The sequence below is a fragment of the Eschrichtius robustus genome, chromosome 10 (genome assembly GCF_028021215.1).
Source record: "Eschrichtius robustus isolate mEscRob2 chromosome 10, mEscRob2.pri, whole genome shotgun sequence".
In the NCBI taxonomy this organism is placed as follows: Eukaryota; Metazoa; Chordata; class Mammalia; order Artiodactyla; family Eschrichtiidae; genus Eschrichtius; species Eschrichtius robustus.
In genome coordinates, this window is record NC_090833.1 from 4,489,872 (window position 1) to 4,516,480 (window position 26,609).

Genomic DNA, 26,609 nt, shown 5'->3' on the forward strand with positions numbered 1-26,609 from the left:
TTGAGCCTGCCAAGCTCTGTTCCAGCCCTGTGGCTCAGGAATTCCATGCCCTGTGGGCCCCCTCGGGTCTCTGCATGCCCACTGCTCTGCTCCTCCTCTCCCCCCACGACACCCTTGGTCTAACCCCCCTGACACTAGAGAGTGGTCAGGAGCCAGGCAGAGGAAGGTTGCATCCCAGCTCCACCATTAGTGGACCTTGGGGAGCCTTGGTCTATTCCTCTATCCAATGGCACAATAACAGCCCCGCCCACAGGCTTACAGGGAGCGGGGTGGGGGGGATGAAACAAACAGGTGGAGTGGGTCATCCCCTCCCCATCACCCACACACTGTCCCCTCGTGTCACACGGACCCCTTCCTGCATCTCTGCAGTTGCGATTCCTTCTGCCTCATCATGGCTCTTCTGAATCCCTCCAACCCTTCAAGGTCGTAGACCATCCCAGACCAACCCGGTGCCCTGCTTTCCCCCCCTGAACTCCCACAGCACATGCTGACTATACCCCACCTTACACGCTTGGCTAATAGGCTCCTCTTCTGTTATTTTCTACTTTTCCTTCTTTCGTCTCTCACGCTAAATTCTAGGATGGGGGAACAAAATCCCTTTTGGGAAACATTCATTTCGTGCCAGGCACCCAGCTGAGGGCTCTACACGCTTTGTCTCGTCTCATCCGTACGACCTTCCTTTGAGATTGTGTTTAGCATCACCCCAATTTTCAGATGAGAAAACCGAGGCTCAGAGCACGAGGGACTTCTCCAAAGTCCCACAACCCAGAAGGGGTGGGATGGGCATGGGCGCCCGTTTGCCCCATCCCAGACCTCAAGTTCACATCCACAGCTGGAGGGGCCTGCCTGCCCATCCATCCATCCACCCCCTGCCTCGTCACCCGTGGGATTTAACAAGGCAGCTTGTGTTATACATGCATTAAGGGAGAAAAATGAAAATATATGAAAAATCAGGGCCAGGGAATGTAGAGAGGGAAGAGGCAGACGAGCCTGGGGAAAAGTTCTAGAACCTCTAAGTCTCTGACACTCTTTGGAAAGATGTGTTCCCTTCCCCCTGGCACTCCAGAGGCTCTGCCCCCTACGCTCCATGGAGTGTCGGGACCCAAACTCATTCCCTTAAGGAAAAGTAAGAGGCCAGGATCTCAGTCGTGTGGGCCCGGCCCTCACAGGCACCGCTGCTCCCATCCTGTCACTCGTCTGCTCCCCAGGAAGGAGACTTCACCAAGCCACAAGATGTCATGCATGGAACTATTCTTGTCCCAGGCTGGGCCCTGCCTCGGGCGTTTCAAGAGACTGAGCGGCTTTAACTAAGGGCTGGGGGAAGCTCATTTTCCAAAATCACTTCCTGCTTAAGGACAGAACTGTGCAGACCTCCTGGTGTCAACTGATTGAGAATCCTACAGAACAGGGACTCAAATGGAGATAAGTAGAGGCCTTTGGTGCCTCCTCTGTCCTGATTGAAACCCTAGTTATTCCTGTAAGAGTCAGCCCTAATCTCTCCTCCTCCGAGAAGCCTTCCTGGATCACACTGTCCCTCCACCCACCCATCCATTGGTTCAGTAAATGCCTTCTGAGCATTAACTGAGCCAAAAGGGAGGAATGCAAAGATGAACAAGGCAGCCCTGCCTCTGGGGAGCTCACAGTCCAAGGGGGAGGCAAACGTCAGGAGTAGAATAATGAGCATGGATTGACCATTGACTCCAGGCACCACGCTCATGACAGTTCCAAATGCGTCTTCTATCAATAGTCCCATTTAAGGAAATAAGACTCAGAGAGGTTAAGCTTCATGCCAAAGGTCACACAGCACGGGATGCCAACCTCTACCTCTCTGCCTCTAGAGCCTGAGCTCTTAACCAGTAGGCCACGTCTGAAAGCCCAATGACACAGATGTGACCAGATGGGGCCTTCTAACCCACCTGGGCTAGGGAGTCAAGGAAGGCCTCCTGGGGGAGGTGGGTCCAACCTGAACCTCGAAAAATGAGGTAATCTAGGTAAACACGAAAGCCTCGGAAATGAAGGAAGAAAAGAAGGCGGAGGAGGCAGCACGGGCCAAGGCAAGGAGGCGGGAAACTCCGTGGTGAGCTAGAGCACGGTGGGGGGGAGCGGGACGCACCCTCATCCTTCTCAAGCGCCTTACATTAGGTCTCAGTCTCACCCACTCCTAGTTAGTTGTGCACCACCCTTAACACCTGCTGTGTTTCTCTTGTTGTTTATTTGGATTTGCAAGAGTTATCACACTGCCCCATCACAGCTGTACCTGGCATGAGGTCAGCCCCGGAAACGGGACGGGAGGGCTGTGACGGGGAGAGGAGGGAGGGGTGGGGAAGGGTGTTCCCCAGGCTGTCCTCTGTGGGTTTGGGGCCAGAACGCAGAGGGGAAAGGAGACCTGAGCCAGTGGGCTGGTGAGCTCAGTGCTGCTGGATGGGAACGTTTCGTGAACATCAAGGTCTGGCAGGAGGCGCGGCATCTGTGACCTTGATTCTGTACGTGGTGTTCAGTGTCATGGTGGGGAGGGGCTTGAGGCCCCCGGGACCCACCTGCCCTCTGCAGTCATCAGCCCAGCAGACCCCATGAGGGAGGGATGGGGCCATTTGCTCCACGTCTGGGTATACGGAGGCACAGAGAAGGCAAAGCAGGTTCTGAGGAAGACGTGTGCTCTAAGATGTGCCTTCATGACCACCTCTGGGTTTTCCTGTGCACCAAGACCCAGGCACCTCTGTGTGCTCGAGTCTCCTTAGATGAAACCTTTAATGTTCAGTTGTTTCACCGTGGAAGAACCAAGATGCTCAAGACTGGATCAACGACACTATCAAAGTCTCACCCTAGAAGAGAACTTGCACTCTTGAAGCACTTTCAGATCTTCTGAAAGGCACTTCCTTCTCCCAGGAAGTTGGAGAGGTGGGCAAGGCAGCCATGTCCCATTACGTGGGGAAACTGAGGCTCAGAAAATTGAAAGACTTGCCCCAGATCACCCAGCCCACAAGCAGCAAAGCTGGGATGCAAGCTCAGGTCTTCAGATTCCAGGCCTGTGGCTCTTGTCGGGATAGCACACCACCTTTCTGGAAACTTCCGCCAGGTCTCCAACATTCAGGAATCACCACTCACTCCTGGGACCTCCACTCCTCCTGCTCTCTGCCTTTCTCCTTCAGCAGGGGCGACACCTCCTTACCCTGCAAAGGTCCCGTGGGAACCACAGGCCTCCTGTCTGTCCATCATCAATAATAAGTATCACCCATCACTGACGGACCATGGAGAGCAGCGTTCCTCAGAGCACACCCTGCGTGCATCCGAATTACCTGACTTCTCGTTAAAATGCAGCTTCTGGCTCAGCGGGTCTGGGGCGGAGCCCGGGGGTCTGCATTTCTAACAAGGTGAGTCCAGGGACTACACTTTGGGCAGCAGTGTGTAGCTAGCTGTAGGATCATTTTAAACACCACCTGCCTGTTCTGTGCCCCACACCCTCTTTTCTCACCATCTCTCTCCTGAGGCTCAAGGCACGAGGACAGGGTTTCCCCCTTCCTTTCATGGCAGCGCAGGCAGCTGGCCGGCAACCTCTCTTTCGAAGCTCTGTGGGGCTGCTCCCCACGCCCAACTGTGCCCTCCCCATCCCAAAGGGGTCCTGCTAGGGGCTGACAAGCCTTTGCGGGCGCTGCCTTTCCCTCCTTCTCCCTGGCCCTGCAGCCTCAGAAGGCTGGCCCTCTCCAGCCAGGCCCTGGGCGTCAGGGGTGGGAAGCCGCCCGCCTTCTCCCGCAGCCCTCATTGAAATTTTGCCCTTGCCCAAGAATCCTTGGTTGAGAGCTCAGCCCTATTAATTCTCATTGTGCATTTAGAGCCAATAGGCTTTTTGGTCATTTATCTTGGTCTTCCTCCCCACTCCCCTTCCTCACCAGGCTGGAATTTACAATTCAGTTCTCAGGTGGCCTTGCGGAAGTACACAAGTCCGGCGGGGAGAGAGGGTCTGCACACTGAAGCCTGAAAGGGGCAGTCGTTCCATGGCCCCTCTTGCATCCTCAGGGTGCCCCAGGGCTCATGGTCCGTTTGGATGGATGTTAGGACAGGCCCAGCACTCGCCGCAGGAGGGGTGCCAGGAAACAGGGACCCACTGGGCTATTGTAAGGCTAAGGGGGCAGAGGGCCACCTGGGTACCACTAGGGCGCCCCCTGGTGGCGCCACCGGCCATGGCTAGAGGAGTGAACGCTTCCTGAGCACACATCCACCACCGGCTGCCCCGAGACCAGGAATACAGGGCGTGGTGTCCCCAAGGCTGGAGAGAAGCAAAGAGACAAAGGCCCAGACACCACCAAGGACATAATAGCCACAATAATAAGCAAATAACAGCTACCGCACATGGAGTACCTACTACGTGCCAGGACACCCATGGCAGGGCTGCATCTTTCCACTGGCACTGTGACTTGCGTACACCATCATCTCTGCTTCACCGAAGCTCAGAGAGGGAAGGCTGGGCCGTCGGGTGCATAAGCATGGGTCCTGGCCACGTACAAGTTCCCAGCCTGCCCTCTAGACCGAGTGACCTTGGCGGGATTTAGCCAACGCTTTCTAATCCCTACAATGGGATTAGAAGAGCCCCCACCTCAGAGCATCCTAGAGATAATTTAATGAGACATGCACAGAACCTGCTCAGGGAAGCTGCAATAAACAGTGGGGTGGGGGTGGGGTTTGAAACCATCTGGATGTGACCCCCTCCTCCCTGCAGAAGCCAGCCTAGGCAGCGTCCCCTTCCTCGTTGGCTGCACATTTGTAATCAAGGGCAGAGCCGGATGGCAGCCCATCATGAAATATTTAAGTCCATCAGACAGGTGTCAGGACACTGAGGGAGATGCTGTTCTTCCTCCCCTGCCCTCCTCACCGGTCTTCCCAGGAGAGGACAGGAAGGGCATGAATGCTCCTTGCACAGCTCAAGGACCCATGCTGGGTGGCATCAGGACTGTGGCGGGGTGACCACTCCACCCCGGCAGCTGCACTGGGTTCTCTGTGTGTAAGAGTGGGGGCAGGGCGGAGGCCCAGGGTCAGGGGCAGGGCGGAGGCCCAGGGTCAAGGGCATCCTGAGCCAGCTTTGGCCAGGAGAGGGCCTCAGACTTGCATTTGATGGTCATCTCCACCCCTCAAGCCTTGACCAGAAGCTGGTCCAGTGATTTATGATTTAGGCACCCCGCCCCACGGCCCCGCCCCCAGCACATTAAGACGATTAATATTCAAAAGAAGAAATACAGTCAAGACTCCAATACAAGAGGCAGCGGTTGACTCTGCTCAGGGAGTGTGTGGAGAAGTCCTTACATGAGCTGGGGTGGGCAGCCAGCTTCAGATGTGGACTCAGAGCTCGGCTCCCCCGGTGCTGGCTTGGCCCTGACCTTCAGGGGCCAGCCCCCTTGCCTGTCCCTGAGCCAGCAAAGCCCTGGGGTCCTCAGTGCAGTGGAACTCTCCAGTCCCTGGCTCCTGGCCCTGTGCTGCTTTCTCCTTCCCTCCCTCTCTCTCTCCCCAGCTAGCTCCCGCCAGCCCAGCCACCACCCACAGTGACAGCCTCCTGACTGCTGACCATCCAAGTGGGAACCTACCTTCCCAGGCTGACTGCTCTAGGATAGGACCCAAGCGCCCCACGGGACTGAGGCATCCTCAGGGCCCAGTGGGGACACTGGCTCAGTCCAGCCATAAACCCAGAGACCTGGAGGCTTCCCCCAGGACACATGAAGGCAGCAGCCACCCGAGGATGACACTGAGCCCTTCCTGTGGCTCCTGCAGCCTGGCTGCCCTGTCCAGCCTCCTGCCCGACCCGGGGCTCTGCCCAGTGGGAAGGCGTCTCTCGGGAGGCAGATTAGCTCAGTGACTCTGGAGCCAGACACTCAAATCATAGCTTCATCACTTCCTGGGCTGTGACTTTGGACCTCAGTTTCTCCATCTGTACAATGGGAATGACAATAGCTAACACCTAGGGGCACTTGCTCTGTGCCAGACCCTAGTCTGAGCATTTTAGGGTGCATTAGCTCACTTACTCCTTACAGCGACTTGAGTGTGTGCTATTAGTGTACACACTTTACAGATAGATGATGGAGCAGTGGCCCAGAGATGCCACTGGTCCAGAGCTCACCCCCTGAAACTCCTACTTTGTACAACACAGAATCAACCCAGCTCAGCTGAGTGGAGGACTCCGTGGAATGACTCGTATTGAACTCTTAGCCTCCACACTCAGGGGCTTGCATAAATGATCCCCGCTATTATTATTGTTGTTGTTGTTGTTAATGTTACTTGAGTACTGATGTACTCCGTGGCTCTAAGACTCCATCTTTCACTAACTAGGGACTCAAGTGACAACACCTGAAAGTCTGCCTTCCCCCTGACTTAACCAGCGACTGTGGTCACTGCACATAGGGGTGGAATCAGAAATGGCACCAGCCACACCGCCCGCCCGGCTCTGACCCCTTCCGTCCTCCCTTACGAATCCCCTCTGCACTGCCTTCAAACCTTCCCCTGCAAAGTGCCAGCTCGGTGCTTGGCATTCCCTCGCTTGGCAAATCTGTTTGCTGGATTGGATTGGGTGGAATAGGAAGTGGCACCACAAAGGGACGAACAGAGGGAGGTCAGAGTGCAACGTTGCGAATAGTACTTTGCTCGCTTGCCCAGATGCTGACTTCCTACGAGAGAGGCGGGGCTTATCTGCAAGGCTGGGGAACCGTGACTAGTACTGTGGTTTTCCCAGGAGGAGAGGCTCTAGTGATCACCTGGCCAAGAATTTCCCCACCCCAAAGAACGATGTCACGTGACCCCAGCATCCTCAGGGCTGCCTTTGCTTTGGCACATTTCCAAGGTGGGACAGAGACCTGATCCCAAACCTACATGCAGGAAAGTCAACCTTGCATCTTGGTCCTCCCGCTCTGCTCACCCACCCCAAGGGTCCGGCCCAGACCCCCACCCACTTGGCCTGAGCGAACAGAACGGCGGGGTGGGGCTGACTTACGTGGGAGCAGAATCTCTCAGGGGGGTCTCCGCACGTGATGCCGGAGGGCTCCACCTTCACCTTGACATAGTCCTTCAGGCGCATCACCTTGGGCTGGCAGGCATAGAACTCCCAGGTGGGGCCTTCATCCGTGGTCACCCAGGATTTGCAGATGTCGTAGTCCCCAGAGGCCAGCGGGAGGCAGTGCAGGAAAAGAGCCAGCAGGTGCAGCATGGCGGCGCAGTCCCCAGGGGCAAGGCCCAGAGAGGGACCGGAGAGGTGGCGACTGGGTCAGGAGGGACTCGAAACCTCAGCATGGAAAAGCCACATCTACCAGGCGACGGAGGCCGGATGTCCCAGGGACTCGGCCAGGTTGCAAACAGCGAGGAACTTGTTTTTTCCAAGAGGCCGATATGGAAAACTCAGAGCCAGCGTTTCTCAGACTGCTGATGGGCAGATCGAGAAGTTGCCCACAACTTGGCGTCCTCCTAACCTTGGCATCACACCTCTCCCAGAGGTGAATCTGGTCAAATCAGGCAGACTCTCAAATTGTGACAGTGGATGGAAATGGGATAGGGAGAAAATCCGCAGGGATCTGGCATGAGGCCGGATCAGATTGCTTTTAATTTTTGTCCTTCCAATCAACCCAGGTCTTTAAAGGGCCCTTAATGTGTGATGTGCTCAACACAACTGCAAAACAACCCTCCGGCCTGCGTTGTAAAGATAAAATAAAATCAGGAGGTGTACCTGTTAGCTGCAAACACGTTCCCTCTATGGGACTGGACTTGGCATTTTGGGCCAATAAAAGAGATTTCTTTTCATATGGGCGTAAAGTGACAACAATTGTGCAGCTGGACTGGAGCATAAAAAAAGCGACTGAGGTGTTAACTGGGGAGCAGCTTATTTGGCTCGGCTTTGGTGGGGACAGGCGCTAATGGGAACCAGCTGACCTTGGCTGGTAGCCATCGGCAACTTATTAGGAAGTTTCTGAGACTTCAGCTTCCAAGCCATCCAGGTACCCGGGGTCTGGCTTGTCTTTCATCGCAAGAAGGGAGGAGAGAGAGCTCGTTAGCAACAACACCTGCAACAAATTAAATAGAGAAAGGGGGGGGGGGGTAAAGATGTATAAGAACAAAAGCTCTCTGGCAAAATGTGCAAAAAAATGAGGCTGCATTAGCAAAGTGTCCCGAGGAAACTGGGTTATTTTTATTAATATAGGAGATGCACATTTGGAGATGGGGCACATTATTAAAAAGGTGATGCGCTTTCTCCTTATTTATGGGGGTGTCGGGGTCAGCAGAAGTGCCCCTGTTTGGGGTCAGTGACTTTCAAAAACAGCCCCAGGAGCCGAGACTGAATGGTGGCTTTATCATGACTGACAAGTCAAAATGTCAAAACCGCGGAAGGCAGAGATGAAGCTGTAATCACAGGTGCCGATAAGGCTGTGTGGACAGGTTCCGATTAAGAATGGTCCACGCGTGGGCCAACAGTTACGAACTGGGTGCCAGTAAATATCTCTCCAAAATTCTGAAATGGTGAATTTAATTTTTAACTGTAAGAAACTAGGGATGTTGAAGACTTTGACGGAAGTGACAATGATTTGTCATATTAGCTTTTTCCAATCAAGGCCAAAATTTTGCAATCATCCCTTAGAGGGTATGTTTATAAACAGGTCACCATTATGATTGTTGCTTTACTATTTTAAGCTACCGGTAATTATTTAAAAGCCCTAAATAGACATAACTAAGATGAATGTTACATTGCGAAAAACACGACTCCAATAGTGTGGGGTGTTTCAGGACACTTGATATATCACCAGGAGAATTTGGTCCCCAGTGTGGGATCCTGGCCAAAAATACTAGCCAATAGGGCAAAGGTTACTGCAATGAGTCACAGCAGAAGCGCGTGTGTTATTAATTCTGGTTATTATGTCTATGATTATTGCATCTAAATTTCCAAACTTCTGACTCTTCAGCCATTGTACCTAGAAGGTCCTGAAGAGTTAACTACCTTTCCATGAACCTCCATTCTCCACCCAGATACAAATGCACTCCTGCCAAAAATGACAAACCGGAATGGCGGGGGGGGGGGGGGGGACATTGTCCAAATGGGGGCTGGCCACTCCGCACCTCCCCAGGAGAAGTCCCCAGCCTCTGCCCCAAAGCTCCAGGCTGGGGACATCATAAATCTGCATTAAGGCAGCCCCTGCCCCTCTCTCTGGCTGAAGGGCTCTTGATGGAGATGAATGGGGAGGATCCAAGGGGGACACATTTTCACATCTCCCCTCTGGCTGTTTAAAGAGAAACAGTGTTACAGAGCCTGCCCAGCCTTGAATGTGCTTCTTGCTAGAAAACTCTCAGAAAGAACCCGCCTGGAGACTATTTTTACAACCTGAGAAAATGTAGTAAAAATAAGATAGCGCGGCCGGCAAAGGTTTGGATGCCTCTCTCTGAGCTTCGCGCTGCCCAGAAGACAGCACATTCCTAACTCATTCTTCCAGCCGCGGGCTCCTAACTGTTCACTCCCAGGTAGAGCGCTCCTGATGCGGGACACCAGGGCGCCGGGCCGCGGCTCGCAGGGTGGGCCCGGACGCGGGCTCCCTTCGTCTGCAGGACCAGTGCTGCTCTCGGCCTGGACCGCACTGGACGCAGGCGGGCGTGGGGAGGCAGTGAGGCCCGGAGGCCAGGAGGCCCGCGAGATGGAAGAGGCAGCGCGCCTCGCAAACCTATTAATTGCTTTGCAGTTCTGCAGGCTTAAATGCCATGCATTCCCTGGAAGATGGGGTCGGGGGAGCCAACAACATCAAAATCTGCGGGGGGGGGGGCGGGGTGGGTAATAAATGTGTTTACAACTAGTCAATCAATTGGGCGTTGCTGGCATCGTAAGGGAATTGTGAGCTCAGCATGAGAATGTTACAGTCAGTTTTTGCCAAACAGAAAAAAAGGGAGGGGGAGAGATGCAAGAGTCTTTGGAAACGGGGAGGAGGAAAGCACGGAGTGAGAAGCCAGTGTGGGAAATTTCAGAGTAAGAGGTTGTATCCCGGTGGATAGTTTTCTCCTTGGAAAATAAATCTTCACCTGATATTATTAAGAAACTGCAGCTCCCAGAAACAAATAGAATCAATGCGCTTTATTTTCTTTTAAGAGTCCTCAGGAGCCGAGGGGGGCTGAAAGCCAGGGTATTAAAACCCGAAAATTAGATTTTACCAGGATTTCTGAACTCAGATTTCTCTGTCGTATTGAATTAGCGCCTCTCGAGCTGGCTGGGCTGGAAGCTCCTCCCGGAGTTGCCGGCTGCGCCCTCGCCTCGTGGGAAACTTGCCTTGGTGGACGCGGAGCCCCTGGGGGGGGGGGTGGTCCCTGGAGAGGGGGCGCTGGGGGCTTCTCCCAGGACCCAGCCCACCCCCAAGTTTCTTCTCCTTTCCCAGCGGGGACAGCCGAGGGGGGTGATATCTGCCTTCAGGGGAGGGTGCTGGGAGCCAGGAAGGAAAGGGGAGCCCGCTCCCGGTCGCGATCACCTTTCCAGCCCCACCCCATCCTCCCAACCCTAACCACCCCTCACCCCGCGCCGGTCCAGTAGGTGCCCCGCTCAATGCCGCCGCCCGAGTGAGCATCCCATTTCCGGCGGCCCCGGTGCCCCCAGCCCCGGAACGGGAGCCTTCTCGGGCTCCCGGGCGCCCCCCACGCCCTCTCAGCACCCAGACAGTCCCGAAGAGTTGAGCGCAGGGGGGTGGGGCGCGAGGAGGAGGCCTCGGCTGGGCGGCTGGGGCCGGGGGCAGGGGGGGGGGTGTGTGGAGATGGGGGTCAGCTCCCAGCCTTGGACGCCAAGGGTTCGGAGTCCGTGCTTCGGGTGGGCTGCAAACGGCGGGCATCGCACGGGGATGCGTGCCTGGCAATCCCGCAGTCGCTTTTCGTCTTCCCGGAGTTGAGTGCAAGCCACGGGAGCAATTAATAATCACGCCTTTAAAAAAGGCCCGGAGGCACCGAGGGTGCACCCACACCTGGCACCGCCTCCCTTACTTAGAAGACGCCCAGCAAAGCGCCGGGGAATTCGTCGCATCCTTTTCCCCAGCGCTGCCGCCCCCAGCCCAGGCGGACAACTTACTACTCCGGAGCCCGCGGACGCCGCGAGCCCACGGTCCCCTTCCCGCCTTCCCGCGGCCTCTGCTCCCACCATCTGCGCGCCACCCGGCTGGAGGTTCGACTCCACGCTGTCCCTAAGCCGGTCCAGGCACATAACCCTCCCCGTTAGCCCACCCCTCCAGGGCACGGAAAGAAGTTTCTAGCCGCCGCTGGAACACAGAGTTTCTCTGCGCAACTCACACGTACCCAGTTTTCAGAGAGGGGAAGGGGATGGGAGGAATTGGGGTGGCGATGAAATTGGGGTAGGGGAATGGCGCGCGAGAAGGGTTAATTTCCTTTTCACAAACACGTCCAGGCATTCTGGTAACACCCATCCCCACCACTCGCTCACACAAACGATGGAAACAGACCCTGGTGGGGAAAAGCCAGCCAGAGAGACAAGCTACTCCTTTAAGATGCTGCTACAAATGCACACTCACACACCCCTCTCCAAGCGACTCGAGTCCTCCGCTAGCAACGGCCGCCGCCAAATAACTTTTGCGTCCGAGCCCTTGCTGGGCCGCTTTAAGTGGCTCCTGGGCCGCGGGAAAGCCTGCACGGTCACCGAAGCCCTTTAAAAATGAAACCAGCCTGGCAAAGCTGCAGCGTCTCTCCCCCCCCCCCCCCGCGCCCCCCGCTCGCCTCCCGGGCTCTCCCCTCCAGCCTTACCCCGGCTCGGAGCAGCTCCCCGGAGCGGAGACCCGGGAGGCCGAGGACCGCCACCCTCCGGCGCTCCGCCTCCCCCGTCCGGCTGGCGCTGGGTGGGGCGAGGGCCGAGGGCTGCGAGCCGGCGCTCCTTCCCCGCGCTGCTCCCGCTGCCGCCGCGGCCGTCAGATCGGGGCTGGGGAGCCCTCCGGCCGCCGGGGGGGCCGCCCGCAGCCGTCCCGGAGACGCGGGCCGGGGGAGGGGCCCGCCCCAGCCGCCCGCATCGCCCGCCCCGGCCGCGCGGGAGGTCGCCGCTAACAAGTGCAAACTTTTGGGGCCCCCTGGGCGGCTCGGAGGGGACCCGCGCTCGGGCACCGGGCAGCCCCCGGCCCGGGTGGGCTTCGCGGCTGCTCGTCGGGGCTCCGGGGCATCCCCCCGGCGCGGCGCGGGCCAGATGGCGGGGCGTTTCACTGCCCCCCTGCACTCCGCTCCAAGTTAATGCCGAGGCTAAATCCTCTTGCCATCGCTCACGATCACCATCGGGGCTTTTATCTCTCGGTCTGATCCGGGCTGCGTAACTTCCTCTGTGTGGCTTTAACACACCATCCCACCACGGAGCAACGGTCTTCTTAAAGGTGCAGGAAGGAAATACTGCGAGACTCCGGGGACGCGCCACGGCCCGGGGAGGGGCTCTGCGAGCAGGGGCGTCCCGGCGGGCCCGCGGCCAGGGTGGCCCCAGCGGGCGGCCGCGGGAGCGAGCCTGCTCTGGGGGGGTCGCAGGCTAAACATCTCCTCCCGGCCCGGGGGCCAGCGGGTCCCGGCGCGCAGAGCGCATCCTCAGCCAGCTCGGGTCAGGCGCCGCGGGGCTGCGGCTTCCTTTTCCGAAACCCAGGGGCCTGACCGGGTGCCAGCGCCCATGGGTGTGGGAGCTGCCCCATCGGCACCAGGGAGGGGGCCAAGTGAGTCAGTCCGCCCACCCCCCAGCAGCCAAAGGCTCAAGGCTGCAGCTCGGTCTCCCTCTGTGAAGTGCTGCCACCCAGAAGGCCCCAAGCAGTGGGTAAAAGGGTGGGTGGGTGGATTGGGGGAGATGGGGAGGGGGAGCGATCTGAGCGCACAACCAGAGCCTGAATACCAGCTGACACATCGCCGCCTCCACCCTGATGGGCCCTGCTTTTGACGAAGCCAAGCCAGCTCCGGAGGGAGTGCAGAGTAGGGGGGCAGGAGAGGCCTCACTCCCTGGTAAGCCTGGGAGGAGCCCTCGCGAGGACTCCTGCAGAGCCCAGGGCAGAGGCCGGGGAGCTGGCCACACTGGGCAGCCCTGGGCTCTTCAACCCCCCCGGGGGGTTTCCTTCCAGGCTGCCTCCCAGGCCTGTGGGGAGAGCCTCCTTCATCTTCCAGGGGAGACCTGTGGTTTTCAGGTGCTCCCGGCTTCCTGGGGGTGGGTTCTCAGTGCAGCGCTCAGGCAGCCAGCACTGTCATTTGGTGCATCAAGAACAAAGAGCCTGAGGACAGGGAGAGAGAGAGAGAGAGAGAGAGAGACAGAGAGAGGGAGACTGGTCCAAGGTCCAAGGTCACAGAGGGTGTCAGGAATAAGAGCAAGATGTGACCCTGAGTGCCACACCCCTCTGCCACCTCTTACCTCCACCTTAACCCTTCCCTGCTTTTGGCTCCCCCTAAGCTTGCAGAGGGGGCTGTATTGCTGAATAATGTTTAGACTGTTGTCACAGAGCAGGCAGAGGACGTGGAATTAAAGACTGTCATCTGCTTTAATAATAATAATAATTTAACTTTTATTGAATACCTGCTTTATGCCAGGATCCATGCAAACCACTTTATGTGTATTATCCACTGATTCTTCCCAGCAGACCTGTGACTTAACTCCTATTAGTAAAGTCCCAAGTTATAGATGAAGCTTAGGGATGTTAAGTAACTTGCCCAAGGTCACACAGCTGAGGAAGACTCTGGCCTGGGATGCAGGGCTCTTGGGCTTCCAGGTGGTGCCGCCTCCTGACTTGCTGATTAACTTGGGGCACGGCACAGATTGTTTCTGGGCCTCAGTTTCCCCACCTGTGAGATGTGAATGGTGAGTCTTTCCTTCTCCAAAGAGCGGTCACAAAAAGGCCATCAAGTGCCTCCTCCTGCAGTGCTCTCAGACCCCTCCCACTAGGGATCCCCTCTCCTCCAACACATACAAAGCCGTCCAGGAGAGCAGATGCAAGCCAGCCCCTGCTTACCTGCTCCCGGGCCTCAAAGCATCCAGTAGGAGAAAGCTCCTTGGAGGAGAAGAACACATCTCAGCAATTTGACTTTCAAGCATTTGGCCTGCAGGCAGTAGTGAAGGGCACAGTGTGGGGCTCCCATGCAGGCAGGGTGAGTGATGACCTGGGTAGGCCCTCAGCCTGCTGTCACCCCCAGGCAGGGTCATCAATTCCCAGGAAACGCCTTGCTCCTCCATCATCACCGAGGCTGGATGCTGTCAGGACAGCCAACAAGACATACAGGAAGATGCTTCTGATTTGTGGTTCACCTAAACACAGTGGAGGGACCCAGGGCGGCGTATTCCTGTTATTTCCTGGATGGTTTAAGGGACCCATGTGCAAAGCTATATGCCACGGAAACAATGTTTAAACCGCCTCTGCAGCCCTCCTCTCCCCAGCACTTCCTGCCTCTCCAACGAGCTGATGCCGACCGACCGGCATTTTCAGAGACCCATTCCCGAGCCTGTCTTCTGGTCTCCCCATTTCCAGATCCCGGAAATTATGGAATCGTGGAAAGAGCACTGACCCGAGAGTCAGAATAATGGGCTTTTTGTGGCTCAGCCCCTACTAGCTATGTGGCCTGGGGCCATCACTTCCCCGCTCTTAGCCTCAGTTTCTCCATCTGCGTAACGAGGGGAGTTGCCCCAGAAAGTAGTCCCTGCGCGGTGATCCCGAGTTGACAGCAGGCCACAGCAACCTCTGGGAGACAGCATCTCTTTCAAGTGACTAATAAAGTGCTTCTTTTCCGAGATGGGAAACAAATAGGATTCCAGCCATGTAGGGACCAGGTGGTCAAGGGATGTTCGTTTTTAAATTTCATTAAGGTATCTTATGACAAATGACCTTTCCCCAGCAATGAGAAGAAGCTGGGCACCAGGGGCAGGAAAGTGTTAATGAGTCTCCCCCCAAATAACTGCTGGCTCCCCTCTCACAGCAGCGCCTAATGGTCCTCTTCACTGGTGGGATTTTGGCTCCACTGCACAGTTTTAATTCCAATTGTGTATGTGGAATCTACTATCAAAAAAGCAACTGCAGAATAATGCATGTAATTTTGTTCCATCTATGTTTTTTAAACAAAGGGGATAGATGCATATAAAGATACATATGTACCTATACATATATATACACATATGTAAAATAAAGATACCACAGTATGAGCAGGGGAGATGGGGGGATGACATGCTTTATTACATATATATTCTTTCTGTGTTGCTTGACTCCTTTACAGTGAGGGAACAGGCATGGATGGGATAGACAAGTAACAGGAAATTATAAAGTCACACTCAAAAACGATCTACCAGCTTTGCAATGAGAGGTTACAGATGAGGTCCAGCCCCTCCGGGGATTTCCGAGAGAAGGCAAATCCTGATGCAGATGGACTAAAAGACAGACAGATAAAATGAGCTCACACCGCTGACCAAAGTCAAGTGTAGGCTCAAAAGGCACCAGCACCGTGTTCTCACCGTTCACCTGATTCACTCCATTCTCAGTTACGCCAGACCAAGATTTTGATTTGTCCCCTTGACCTTGAGCAGTTGCGATGTGCTGGAAGTAGGAGGTGAGACCCTGGGAACTAGCCCAGGACCATCTAGGGGTTTGGGGGCATCCCTGGGGCCCTGACATCTACAGCCAAGGCAGGGCCAGAAGGAGAGAGACCACAATCCAAGCCCAGGGCATTCCCCCAAGGTGACACCTCCAGGTCGTGGCAGAGGCTGCCAGAAGCACCCCGACTCCTCCCTGCCAGTTCTCTGCTCTAATCTCTAGACCATACTCGCATTAATTATTATTACTGTATTAATCATACATGTGATTAACTCAGTAATGGTGATTCATAATTGATTGCATTTTATATGGTGCCTTTCATCCACACATCTCCCAAGATGTGCACTGCCTACAACAAGAGACTCATAAAGCAAGACGTGTTCTTAGCTCGCCTGCATTTTTTTGGATAAACTTCTCTTTGCAGAGGCAGGAGGTAAGGGTTTTGGGGCAGAATGGGCTCGCCAGCCCCGGTTCCGTGCCCGTCTCCCAGCTTAGGCAGTGCCTACCCAGCTGGGGACTCCTGCTTCGTCCTGCCTTGCCTCGTGGTGGCCATGCCCTAGGAACCCTGCAGACCCCACTCCCTTGGCAGGTCAGTCTGCCTAGGATCCAGCTTCAAGGCAAGGCCAGCTTGGGCTCTGCGGGGAGCTGGTGCCACACGTGGCACTGGACAAGGGCTCTAGAGCTTGACTCTTTGGGTGTGGGTCCTACCTCTCCTGTCTATTAGCTGCGTGACCTTGAGTAAGCTACTGCCCCTCTCTGTCTCAGTTTACCTGAATGAAAAATGGGAATAATAAAAGTCTCTCTCTTCCTAGGGTTATTATAAAATTTACATGCAATTATGCACGTACAGCACTTCAAAGCTGGCACATAGTATGTGCTCAATAAATGTGAGCGGGACTTCCCTGGTGGCGCAGTGGTTGAGAATCTGCCTGCTAATGCAGGGGACACGGGTTCGAGCCCTGGTCTGGGAGGATCCCACGTGCCGCGGAGCAGGTGGGCCCGTGAGCCACAATTACTTGAGCCTGCGCGTCTGGAGCCTGTGCTCCGCAACAAGAGAGGCCACGATGGTGAGAGGCCCGTGCACCGCGATGAAGAGTGGCCCCCGCTTGCCGCAACTAGAGAAAGCCCTAGCACAGAAACGAAGACCCAACATAACAATCAATCAATCAATCAATCAATCAATCTTTAAAAAAATAAAAAATAAATGTGAGCGGTAACTGTGGGTGTCGTAGGTCTGGTTCCAGCAGCAGCTGCTCTGTGACTAGGCTAATCTCTTCTCTTCTCTGGGCCTCAGTTTTCTCAGCTGTAAAATGGGTGGACCAGTCGACTTCGAGGGTACCTTTCAGATCTTAGATGAGCACGTGTTATAGTCATGGTTGGGATTCAGGGCTTCAGAATCAAGCAGCCCTGGGCTCACACTCCCTCTCACCATTTCCTAGTTTAGTGACCTTGGGCAAAGGACTCACCCAGCCTCAGTTGCCTCCTCTGGAAAATGGGGATCATAATAGCACCCAACACCTGGGCTTGATGTAAGGGTTTAATGAGCGAATGCTTGAAACCTGTTTGGCTTCTAGAAAGTGCTTAACACAAGGTGGCTCTGGTATTCCACAGCAGGCCTGGTGCACAGCCCTTACTGATGTTCTCGCATTTCTGCTGTGCCACCACCCTGGGGAAGAAGCTTTTATCGGCCCCACTGTTCAGATGAGAGCACTGTCCTGGGTGATTCGGTGCGGGATTGGGGCACGGGCAGTATCTGGACACAGACCTCATGGCCACGCTCACTGATGTACAGTCTGTGTCCTAAGCTTATCGTTCCAGGATTGTTTTCTTCCCGATGGTCCTGGGAGGGAGCTGGCACTGCAGACCCCACTTGTCAGCAGAAGACCCAGGGACCCAGAGAGGTTCGGTGGTTTCTCCAGGGCACACAGCAAGCGAGTGCCTGGGTGATCAGAACAGGCTCCGTCGACTGGGTGGGCGTGGCACTGGGATGCCTACTTTTGCCTGTGGAATCTCCCCTGCCCCATCCTCTCAAGCCAGGCTGGGTGTCCTTCCCTCTCCGCAAGGGACTGTCCCGTTCCTGAGCCCCAGGCAGGTGGGCAGGGAGAGAGCTCAGCCCAGGAGGAAGAGCCCGGCTCCTCGTGGCAAAGCTGCTCAGCTCCTTCAGGAGGGGTGGCTGCCGGAAAGAGAAAGACCCCTCACCAAGTTTCCAGGGGGACCCGCAGACAGGCAGGGCTTCAGCGCAGTGGGTGCCCAGAGTGCCCTCCGCAGGCACTGTCTGCCGGCCCCACGGGCAGAACCAGCTGCTGCTCCCGAGTAGACTCCAGAGTCTCTGGGCTTCCTCAGCCTGGGAGATGGGGGTGCGAAGGAACATCGGCTTCCCTCTCGCAGTGGGGCTGGTCACTCCCCTGACCCTGCCAGCTTAGATCTCGGGGGACATCACCCTGCAGGGCACCTACCGTGCGCCAGCACCCAGGGATGCAAATGGCGACAAAACCACTGGGTCCTGCCTTTGGAGTGCGGCAATTCTAATAGATTATCCATGTCGCAAGTGTCAAGCTGCCTGTGCAGCCCACAGAGGTTTACTAAGCACCTACTACGTGTTAGACACTGTCAGGCGGAGTCAGGGAGGCAGTGGAGTCTGGGGAAGTGTGAGCATTTATGTGTACGTATGTTTGTGTGTGTGTGTGTCTGCACACACATGTACATGAGCCCGTGTGTAGGCCCAGTGTAAGTGTGCCAGCCTGGCCATGTTGCCAAAAAACACTGGACAAACTAAAATAACTGCAGAGGCAAGTCCTAATTATCAGGATAGGAGACAAGGAAAGTTCAAACCATGAGCACCAAGAAAAATAAGACCCAGGCTCGTGGGGACCCAGACCTCGACTCCGACCTGCCTGAGTCTCAGTTTCCTCATCCCTCAAGCGGGGATAATGATAGCACCTACCTCCTGGGGTTTGGGGAGGATTCACGGAGAAACGCACGTAAAAATCCTTCAACACTGGCAGATAGTAAGTGCTTGATCAGTGTTGGTTCTGGGTGATCTGGTTGTCTCCTTTGGGGGAGGCCCTCCTTCCAGCGATGAGGGGGGGTCCAGAGCCCTTTGGGAGCCTGTGGCCCAGCAGAGGACACTGCTCTGTGTCCAAAGAAAATGGGGTTCATCAAGTCTGGGAAATACATGGGGATACCAGCCCCAGCTCTCCTGCCCTGGATCTCTTCTCACAAATCCGCCCTTGGGCGGTTGCTTCTCCACCCTCATCCCACCCAGCTCTCAGCATGGGGGTGGGAGGCCGGAGAGCTGGGGAGTCGAGGAAGGAGTCGCACCCACCCCTGCAGGATGTGGATCCTTCCCACCCCCAGGTGTGTGGGCAGCTAAGGGGGCTGGGGGGTGGGGAGAAGGTGCGCCCCAGCCGGGGGGAGGGGGGGGGAGGGACACACTGTCAGCGGGGATGAAGCAGCCCTCCCACCTCCTGCAGGCCCCTCCCACCCCAACTCCTCACCTAGAGGAAAACACTTTTCTTTCTTACCGGGCAGGTGATCTGGGCGCAGCAGATGCAGCCATCCTCTCAGACGTGTGCTGATCGCAAAAACAATTCACCCAGTTATAGAAATACCTGTCCTCTCCCTCCGGCTCCTCCTGGAGAGCTGACAGAGAAGGAGTGGCCTTCTGAGCACCCCAGCCCCACTCAGGTCCCCACCATGTGCCCACTTGCCAAGTCCCCAGCAGTCGATCGCCTGCATGGGCAGGCTGAGAGCAAGAGACCCCGTAACCAAAGGCAGCTGGAAATTCCGAAAGACAACCCACAGTGAGAGGGAGAAACAAATAAACAGAAAGGCATTCCCTCCGACTCCCTCCTTCCTGGTCACACACACACTGACACGAGCCGTGTTGCAGGCAACAGTTCCCTTGTTAAATTGTCCACCGCGAGGAGGCCGCCTTGGCATGCAAACTTCTCTGCCATCAACCCCTGAATTCTAAGAGCCCTGCGACCTTGGCCCCTGGTCTGGGTCCTGCCAAAAGGGGCCGCAGGGGCGCTGCTCTTAACCAGCCACGTCTGGGCGGACTTCCAGGCACTGATGCTGGGAGACAGCATCTCTCTTTCTTAAACCTCTTGGTCAGTCTTTTCTGCCCAAAGGAGGGCGTCAGGATGGGGGCTCTCTAGACAGCTGCGGGTACCCTTGCTCATCAAGTTTGACTCTCCATCTTGGGAACCTGCTTCGACTTCTCACTTAATGGCACTTGGCCTAAGGGATGGAGACAGCTCGCAGCTGACACTGCTCCCTCCCTCCGTTTGCCGGCTGTCACCCATGACCTCTAGGATGGCCACACTTAACCCTTGCTGCCCCCATTCCCAGAGGGGCTCCTCAGCTCCGCAGGGCCCTCACGGGCCTTTGTCTTCACGCTGGGATCCTCCCCAGCGCCTCTGCATCCCGGTCCCACCCCACTCATTTTCCACCATCGGTCAGAGCGTGCAGGGCTGGGAAGGTTAGCCAGCTGGTCTCCTGACCCACCATCCATCTGATGGTCGGAAGGACGTGGCTTCTAGCATCCCAACCCCTGGAAGATGCCCAGAAGTTTTTTTTTTCTTTTTAATCTGGAAAAACAAAAGCTCTGTATCAGATTTCCTTTCATCTTGACCCTGCTAATTCCTGAATCCAAATTTGCTGACAGGGCAGTTCTGTGGCTTGTCAAGACTCACCCCTTTCCGGGCCACTGCCCTGCGTCTCAGCAGGGACCCCTCTGCAGAGTTCTGACCACCAAGCAACTTTGGCTGCTGTGGAAGTGTCTACGGGGGGCCTACAAGGTCCCGAGCCAGGCGTCCGTGGGGTGGGTGCTGATCAAGCAGTGATGCACCCCCCATCACCACCCCAGGCACAGTCCAGACCCCGTGTGAGGGGCTTTGGCTGCATTTGCAGAAAGCCTGGTGCTCACGAGCAGGGTTCAGAGATAACACCATGGAGATAATAATGGTACCCACCTCGCAGGGCTATTGGGAGGATTTCAGAATGAAGTCACAGGGAGCACTTTTCTACCTGCTGGATGGGATGCTGCCTGATTCATAAATTGTCGGATAAAGCCTATTAGATCTTCAAATAAGAATTTTTAAAAAAATAATGAAATCTTGGTTGCGGGGAGCTCAGAGGGGTGTGGTGAACCCCGAGTGTGACCAGGCTGCCAGGAATCAGTTGACCCTTGACCCTAGAGGCTCTCTCTTGCCCTAGAGAAGCCCTTTGATCTTCCAGGGACAGGAGGCACTCCCCCTGCCTCAGAGGGGAGATGCCATCTTTGGCTTTGAACTCATGAGACAGCTAAGCTAGGGGGACACCAGAAGCCAAAGGGAGTATAATTTCAAGTCAAATTGTGTGATGTACCCCCATGCCCCGATCCAGCTGAGTTCGTCCTCTGAGGCCAGCTTAAATCACGGTCTACGGCAAAGCTGGAGGCACGACCCCCTGTCTTCCAAGCCCCTCCTCTTTATCCCCCAGGCCCACTGTTGGTCCTTAAGTTACAGCCACTGCTGCTGGCCAGAGTCGGGAGCCTGCTGGGGTTTCTTAAAGAAATCTCCAGTGACTGATAACAGACCATGCGCCAGACCCTGGGGGAGGCGCTCTTATCTGCCTCCACCTTCCATATGGGGAAGTTGAGGCTCAGAAAGGTAAACATCTTGCTCCAATGCTGCACTGGGATTCAAACCCAGACCCACCTGACCCCACAGCCAGTGCCCTTGACCCCTCACACAACCTCCCACTGGGGAGATTCTCTCTGCTATTCTGTCCCCCAGGAACTTTTGGGGACCCTGGCTGAGCCCCAGGTCCCCCTCTCTAGGCCTCAGGATCTTCATTGTCAAGTGAGGGGGTTGAGCTGGTGATGCCCCAGGGTCCTAACATTTTCAGATAAACCGCCGGCCTCCCTACTCAGGAGTCTGAGCTCTCCCACTACAAATGTTTCCCTGAACGATCAACAGGGTGACAAGTCCCTAAGGAGAGGGGAGACACGCGTCAGGAACAGGCTCGTTAGAAGCCTGACATTAACACACCTCGTGCACGCACAGGTGAGACCCAAGCATGGCCACGGGGGATGCAGAGGTGGCGGCAGGTAAAGGGGCCTGAGATGGCTCCAGAAATGCCTTTATAGCACATGGCGTGGAGGCCTGCTTTTGCAGCTAAAGGGCCAACACGTACTGGGCAACTACTCTGTGCCTGCGGGGTCTTGGGCACAGACAGGAACTCCTTGGCCTGATGTGACGGGACCGTTTCCAGAAAGACCCTCTCAGCCTGAGGCATCCCCACGCAGGGCCTGCTGCTGTTCAACTGGGTGCCGATTGTTGAAATATTGAGATGTTTCGTGCGTTTACCAGTCCTGAGCCCTGGGGGAACTCCCACCACCCGCTTCCCGGCCCACCCAGGACCCTTCCTTGGAACCCTCTAGACACCCTCCCCCCGCAACGCGGCAGCTACCTGCACTCCTGCACGCACCTGGCACCTGCATTGACTGGCTCACAGGTGGTCTACTATTCTCATTATCACTGGTGATCACACACGTTCCCCACATACACACAGAGCCCAGAGTTTGGGGTGCCGTGGTTCTCCACAGTCCCCCAGTGTCCTCTAGGGGTGGCAGCCCTCAGGGTCCAGCTCGTTGGACTGGCCGCTTTGGGGTCTCCCCACAGCAGGGCAGGAAGGTGACTTCTGGTCCCGTGGATGCCTTGGGGCGCAGCACCCACCCACAGAGTTGCGGTGGCCTCTCAGAGCCTGTGTTTTCCTGTCACCAAAACCTTCTCCCCAGCCAAGCCCACCCACCACTCCGCATTTTAGAACCAGAGAGAACACAGGCTTCTGCTTATAGAGGAGGGAGTGCTCCTCTGGCTGCCCTGGCTGCTGTTTCTCAGATGGACTCCAGGATGGAGAGGTGTAGGGGGGCAGAGAGAAGGGGCCAATTCCAGTGGGCAATGTTGACCATCTGGAGGGCTGTGCTGAGCGAGATCCCAGGGCATCAGGACACAGTGGTGTGATTGATTAGTCATGGCCGCCTGCTGATGGTTTTGTCATGTCTGTCTGGGAGAGGGGTCAGGCAGGGCGGACCTCACGTAGTTCTCCTTTTTCATCCCCTGAGTGTGGGGATGAGCCTTTGTCCGCCCCGTGGAGAGCCCAGAACTGTACCAGACACAAATAGATGCTTGGGAAGTGCTTCTAATTGAGGGCGATTTTAAACATGAACCAAGCAAATTGCATTTATTGAACACATATTAGGTGCAATTGGACGATAAAGTAGGGAAAGGAACTAGTAGGGATGCTCTGGGAAATTCGGGGGTCAGTTTATTTACCCATCCAGCCATCCATTCATTCACTCCACAGTTATTTACTGAGTGCCTACTGTATGCTGAGCTCTGTATGGGGGCTAGAGATATAGACCAGCATCTGCTCTAGGAAGCTTCCAGCCAGGTATGGGGAGAGACAAAGTGAGGACAGGTGGTGTATGAGCTGCCACGGGCAACAGGGCAGGTAGATACAACTCTGTTGTTCTCATCCCTGGCCGAGTCGCCCTCCAGGGACCAGCCAGGGTTATTAATATCCTGCTGAGCCAGGGGGCTCTTGAGTTTCAGCATCACAAGATGTTAGATGCTCTTGACTCCTGACTGCCCTCTCCCTCCCTCCTCTGTCCCACCTGCCCTTCCTCAAGAAGACTCTACCTGCCTCGGGCTGTCCAGAAGGCAGCAGGTGCTGATGGAAAGAGGTCTGAAAGGGATAAGACCTTGGGAGTGAACAAGTTTAAGTCCCCATTCTGCCATCCATTATCTTCCCTGTGAGAAACATCACCTCTCTGAGTCCCCTCATCTCTGAACAGGAGAGAAGTATAGCAGCTATGCAGCATTGAAAGGGCTGTTATGCCAAGGGCTGACCCCTAGCAGGTGTTAAGAAGTGATGGCTGTTCATCCAAGTACCCGTTGAGGCTGTTCCATGTGTATTGTCTGGGGAATGACCTTGGACGTGTTGGGAGGCAGATACAGGACCATGATGGGAGATCCAGGGCCCCGCAGCTCCCGCTATAGCCTGTGCTTCCACTCCTAGGGAGCCCTCCCGCACTGTATTGTGATTTCTGGGTTACTGGTCCCCCTCCCCCCACACCCCCACTGGACTACAAGCTCCACTTGGGAACGCTTACCCGTCCAAGTCAACAGACCTCCCAGTGCCTAGCACATAGTAGGTGCTCAATAAACGTTTGCTGCCTCAGTAGATGAGCAGCAAGTGAGAAGTGTGATGACTCCTGTGCACACAGGTAAAGCTGAGTAATTCGTGGATTAATAGGATCAGTATAGTTGCTAATTGGAATATTTAAAATGAAATTTCCTTCTAGTTCTTGCTAGTGCACACACTTGCTTCCTCTCCCTCCCTCTCTCTCCTCTCCCCCACCCCCAGCCCATCTTTCTCCCTCTCTCCCGAATAGAATTGTCTCAACTGTCAGCTCTCGCCGTGTATACGTGTAGACTTTAACGATCACAACTCTGAAAGATCTTCTCAGCATTCTGATAAGAGGTGGAGTGGTCTATGTGTGTATTACTTGGCATCACTACTAATCAAAACAGTGCATCTCCCACCTTGTCTGGAATTCCCACGGCAGATCAAGGGGCGCGCCAAGAACTCCTGCCACAGAGAAGAGAAAACGCGGCCGCACTTGGCCCATGTCCGGTAGTCCCACCCCCGTCCCCGCCCCACCGGCCTGGGTTTTCTTCATCTTGTGTTCAGGCTGTCCTCGTGATTTCCTGTGCATGAGAGGAGGAGGAAGAGGAAGAAAGGAAAGCAATCAGAGACCGAGGGCCAGCTGATGCACGGCAGGAGGGATTGACATCACCAAGCAGCATCTAATCTTTGGACGTTGGTGACCCTGCTGGCTCCATGATGACCCAAGAGATATGACCCTCCACTTGACCCCGGCGAGCTTATGTTTTAGTTGGGGAGGTGAAAAAGAACAGTTCAAGGATGGCTCCAATCAGTCAGTGCTTAAGATCTTCCAAGACCTTCAGAAGATGGTTTAATTCCCGACACCTGTCGGTCACCCCCAAGCCCCTTTCTTCCCCCTTTTACTCCACACCTGGCTACACTCAGCTTCTCATTGTCTAGAAGATAAGGCTTAAAAATGACACTTAGAGGTTAGCCCGGCTCACCTCCACCATCCCCTCCGTGCCTCAGTCAGTGGGGACCAGGCTGTTTCCCCGACACACCTGGGATGTTCCCTGCCCAGATCTGTCTTCCACTGGGAACAGAATAGTAGGCACTTAAATGGGTTTGAGCCCAAGCCTGGGCCCTCTGCCTTCCTAGGTGTACAGGAAGTCCCACGTGACTTCAGAGCCTGGCACCGAGTCTCGGCCTTTAGCCTGGAAACTAATGTCAGCTCCTGACCCGGAGGTATCTGGACTGCTCCTCTGGGGAGATGGCACAGTGTGGCGATGACACTAAGACACTGCAGGTGACTGGCTTGGAATCCCAGCCCCTACCCTCAGTAGATGCGTGATTTTGGACCTCAGTCTCCTTATCTGCACAATGGGAATAGGAACAGCCCTTCCCACACAGGAATTAGAAAGATTAGAAGTGATCACGCACAAAGCACACCTTAAAACCATACGCATTGTGAGTGCTCAGCAAACACTGGCCATGAGTATTATGGTCACGATCTGACTTACGTTGTAGCTGTTTGGACATATGGCCCACGTCCTGGACTAGGCCGTGAAGCACTTGAAGGCAGAGACCACTTATGACTCATCTGAGTCTTTTATTCCGTCCCCTACCTCCCCACCCTCACAGCCCCACCCGCTTTGTCAAGGGAGGGAGGAGAGAGTGGTAATAGAAAGAAAAAGTGATGCTATTACCAGCTCCCATCACCAAGCAGCTGGTTTGTGCCAGGGGCTGTGCTTTATAACCATCACCCCGATACCCACTGCCTTGTGCTGTAACCGTTTGTTCCTCCTTGTTTACAAAGGAGAAAACTGAGGTTCAGAGTAGTTAAGTCACTGGCCCAAGATCACCCGGCTAGTGGGAAGTGGACTCCAGGACAACTGATTCCGAAGCCAGGGCTAGAGGCCACAGTGCACAGCGTGACTGGAGAGGAACGCTCACGTGTATACACACCAAGCCAGACACTACGGAGGTCCCCAGCGTGTCTTTCTCGTTAGAGACTTTAAAAAAAAAATTTTTATTAAAAAATTTATATTTTAAATTTTATTGAAGTGTAGCTGATTTACAATGCTGTGTTTATTTCTGCTGTACAGCAAAGTGATTCAGTTATACATATGTATATATTCTTTCTCATATTCTTTTCCATTATGGTTTTTCACAGGATATTGAATATAGTTTCCTGTGCTACACAATAGGATCATCTTGTTTATGCATCCTGTCCGTAATAGTTTGCATCTGTTAACCCCATACTCCCAATCCACCCCTCCCCTACCCCCTCCTCCTTGGCAACCACAAGTCTGTTCTCTATGGTAAGAGACTTTTTAAACCAAGTTTTAGCAGGAGCTAAGGGTGGCGGAGGAGCAGTTTGGGGACGGCTGTCCTGCTGAAAAAGAGGTGTCGATGTTTGGCTTGTTGGACCAATCCCGTTCTACTCACTGCTTGGATGCTATTTTCACACAGGGTAGGAAAAATAACCATCTCATCCCCGCCTCCTGTCCCAGAAGGGGTGGCTTGTAAACATATGGAGAGTGGGGAAGATTAAGCCCTGAGAGCCTTGACTCAAACTGTCATTCGTGTGCCAGTTTTCCATGAAGACTGAAATGAAGATCAGCGGTGAAACACACAGAGGGAAATGAAATTCGGATAAAGGGAAAAACAACCCAGAGCGGCTTCTCCCCCCGGTAATTCCTGCTCCCTGGGTATAAGGCTGCATTCCATGGCAACAGCATTCGCACTTCACTGAAAGAAAAGCTCCTACCAGCTGGACCCGTTATTAAAGTGGAGCCCCAGGATTAGCATATTTGTGTGATGACAAAGTGCACCAGCTGAACAGCTTCAGGAGACGCTGGAGCCCCAGGGACAGGAGAGTGAGCAGCCTTGCTTGGCCAGATCCCAGAGCCTCTCTGGCCATTCCACCCAACGCTC

At 55.1% G+C, this 26,609-nt stretch overlaps 1 protein-coding gene across 3 annotated transcripts in view; it reads right to left on the reverse strand.

Annotated features, from left to right (window-relative positions):
• NTNG2 (netrin G2) overlaps window positions 1-12,285 on the reverse strand; it is a 71,346-nt gene extending 59,061 nt beyond the window's left edge. For all 3 annotated transcript variants that reach the window (XM_068552919.1, XM_068552918.1, XM_068552917.1), the window contains exons 1-2: window positions 11,740-12,285; window positions 6,971-8,030 (exon numbers count right to left, since the gene is read on the reverse strand). In XM_068552919.1, the coding sequence (XP_068409020.1) occupies window positions 6,971-7,183 (213 nt within the window). In that variant the 5' untranslated portion in view covers window positions 7,184-8,030; window positions 11,740-12,285. The remainder of the gene's footprint in view (window positions 1-6,970; window positions 8,031-11,739) is intronic.
• Window positions 12,286-26,609: the final 14,324 nt, after the last annotated feature.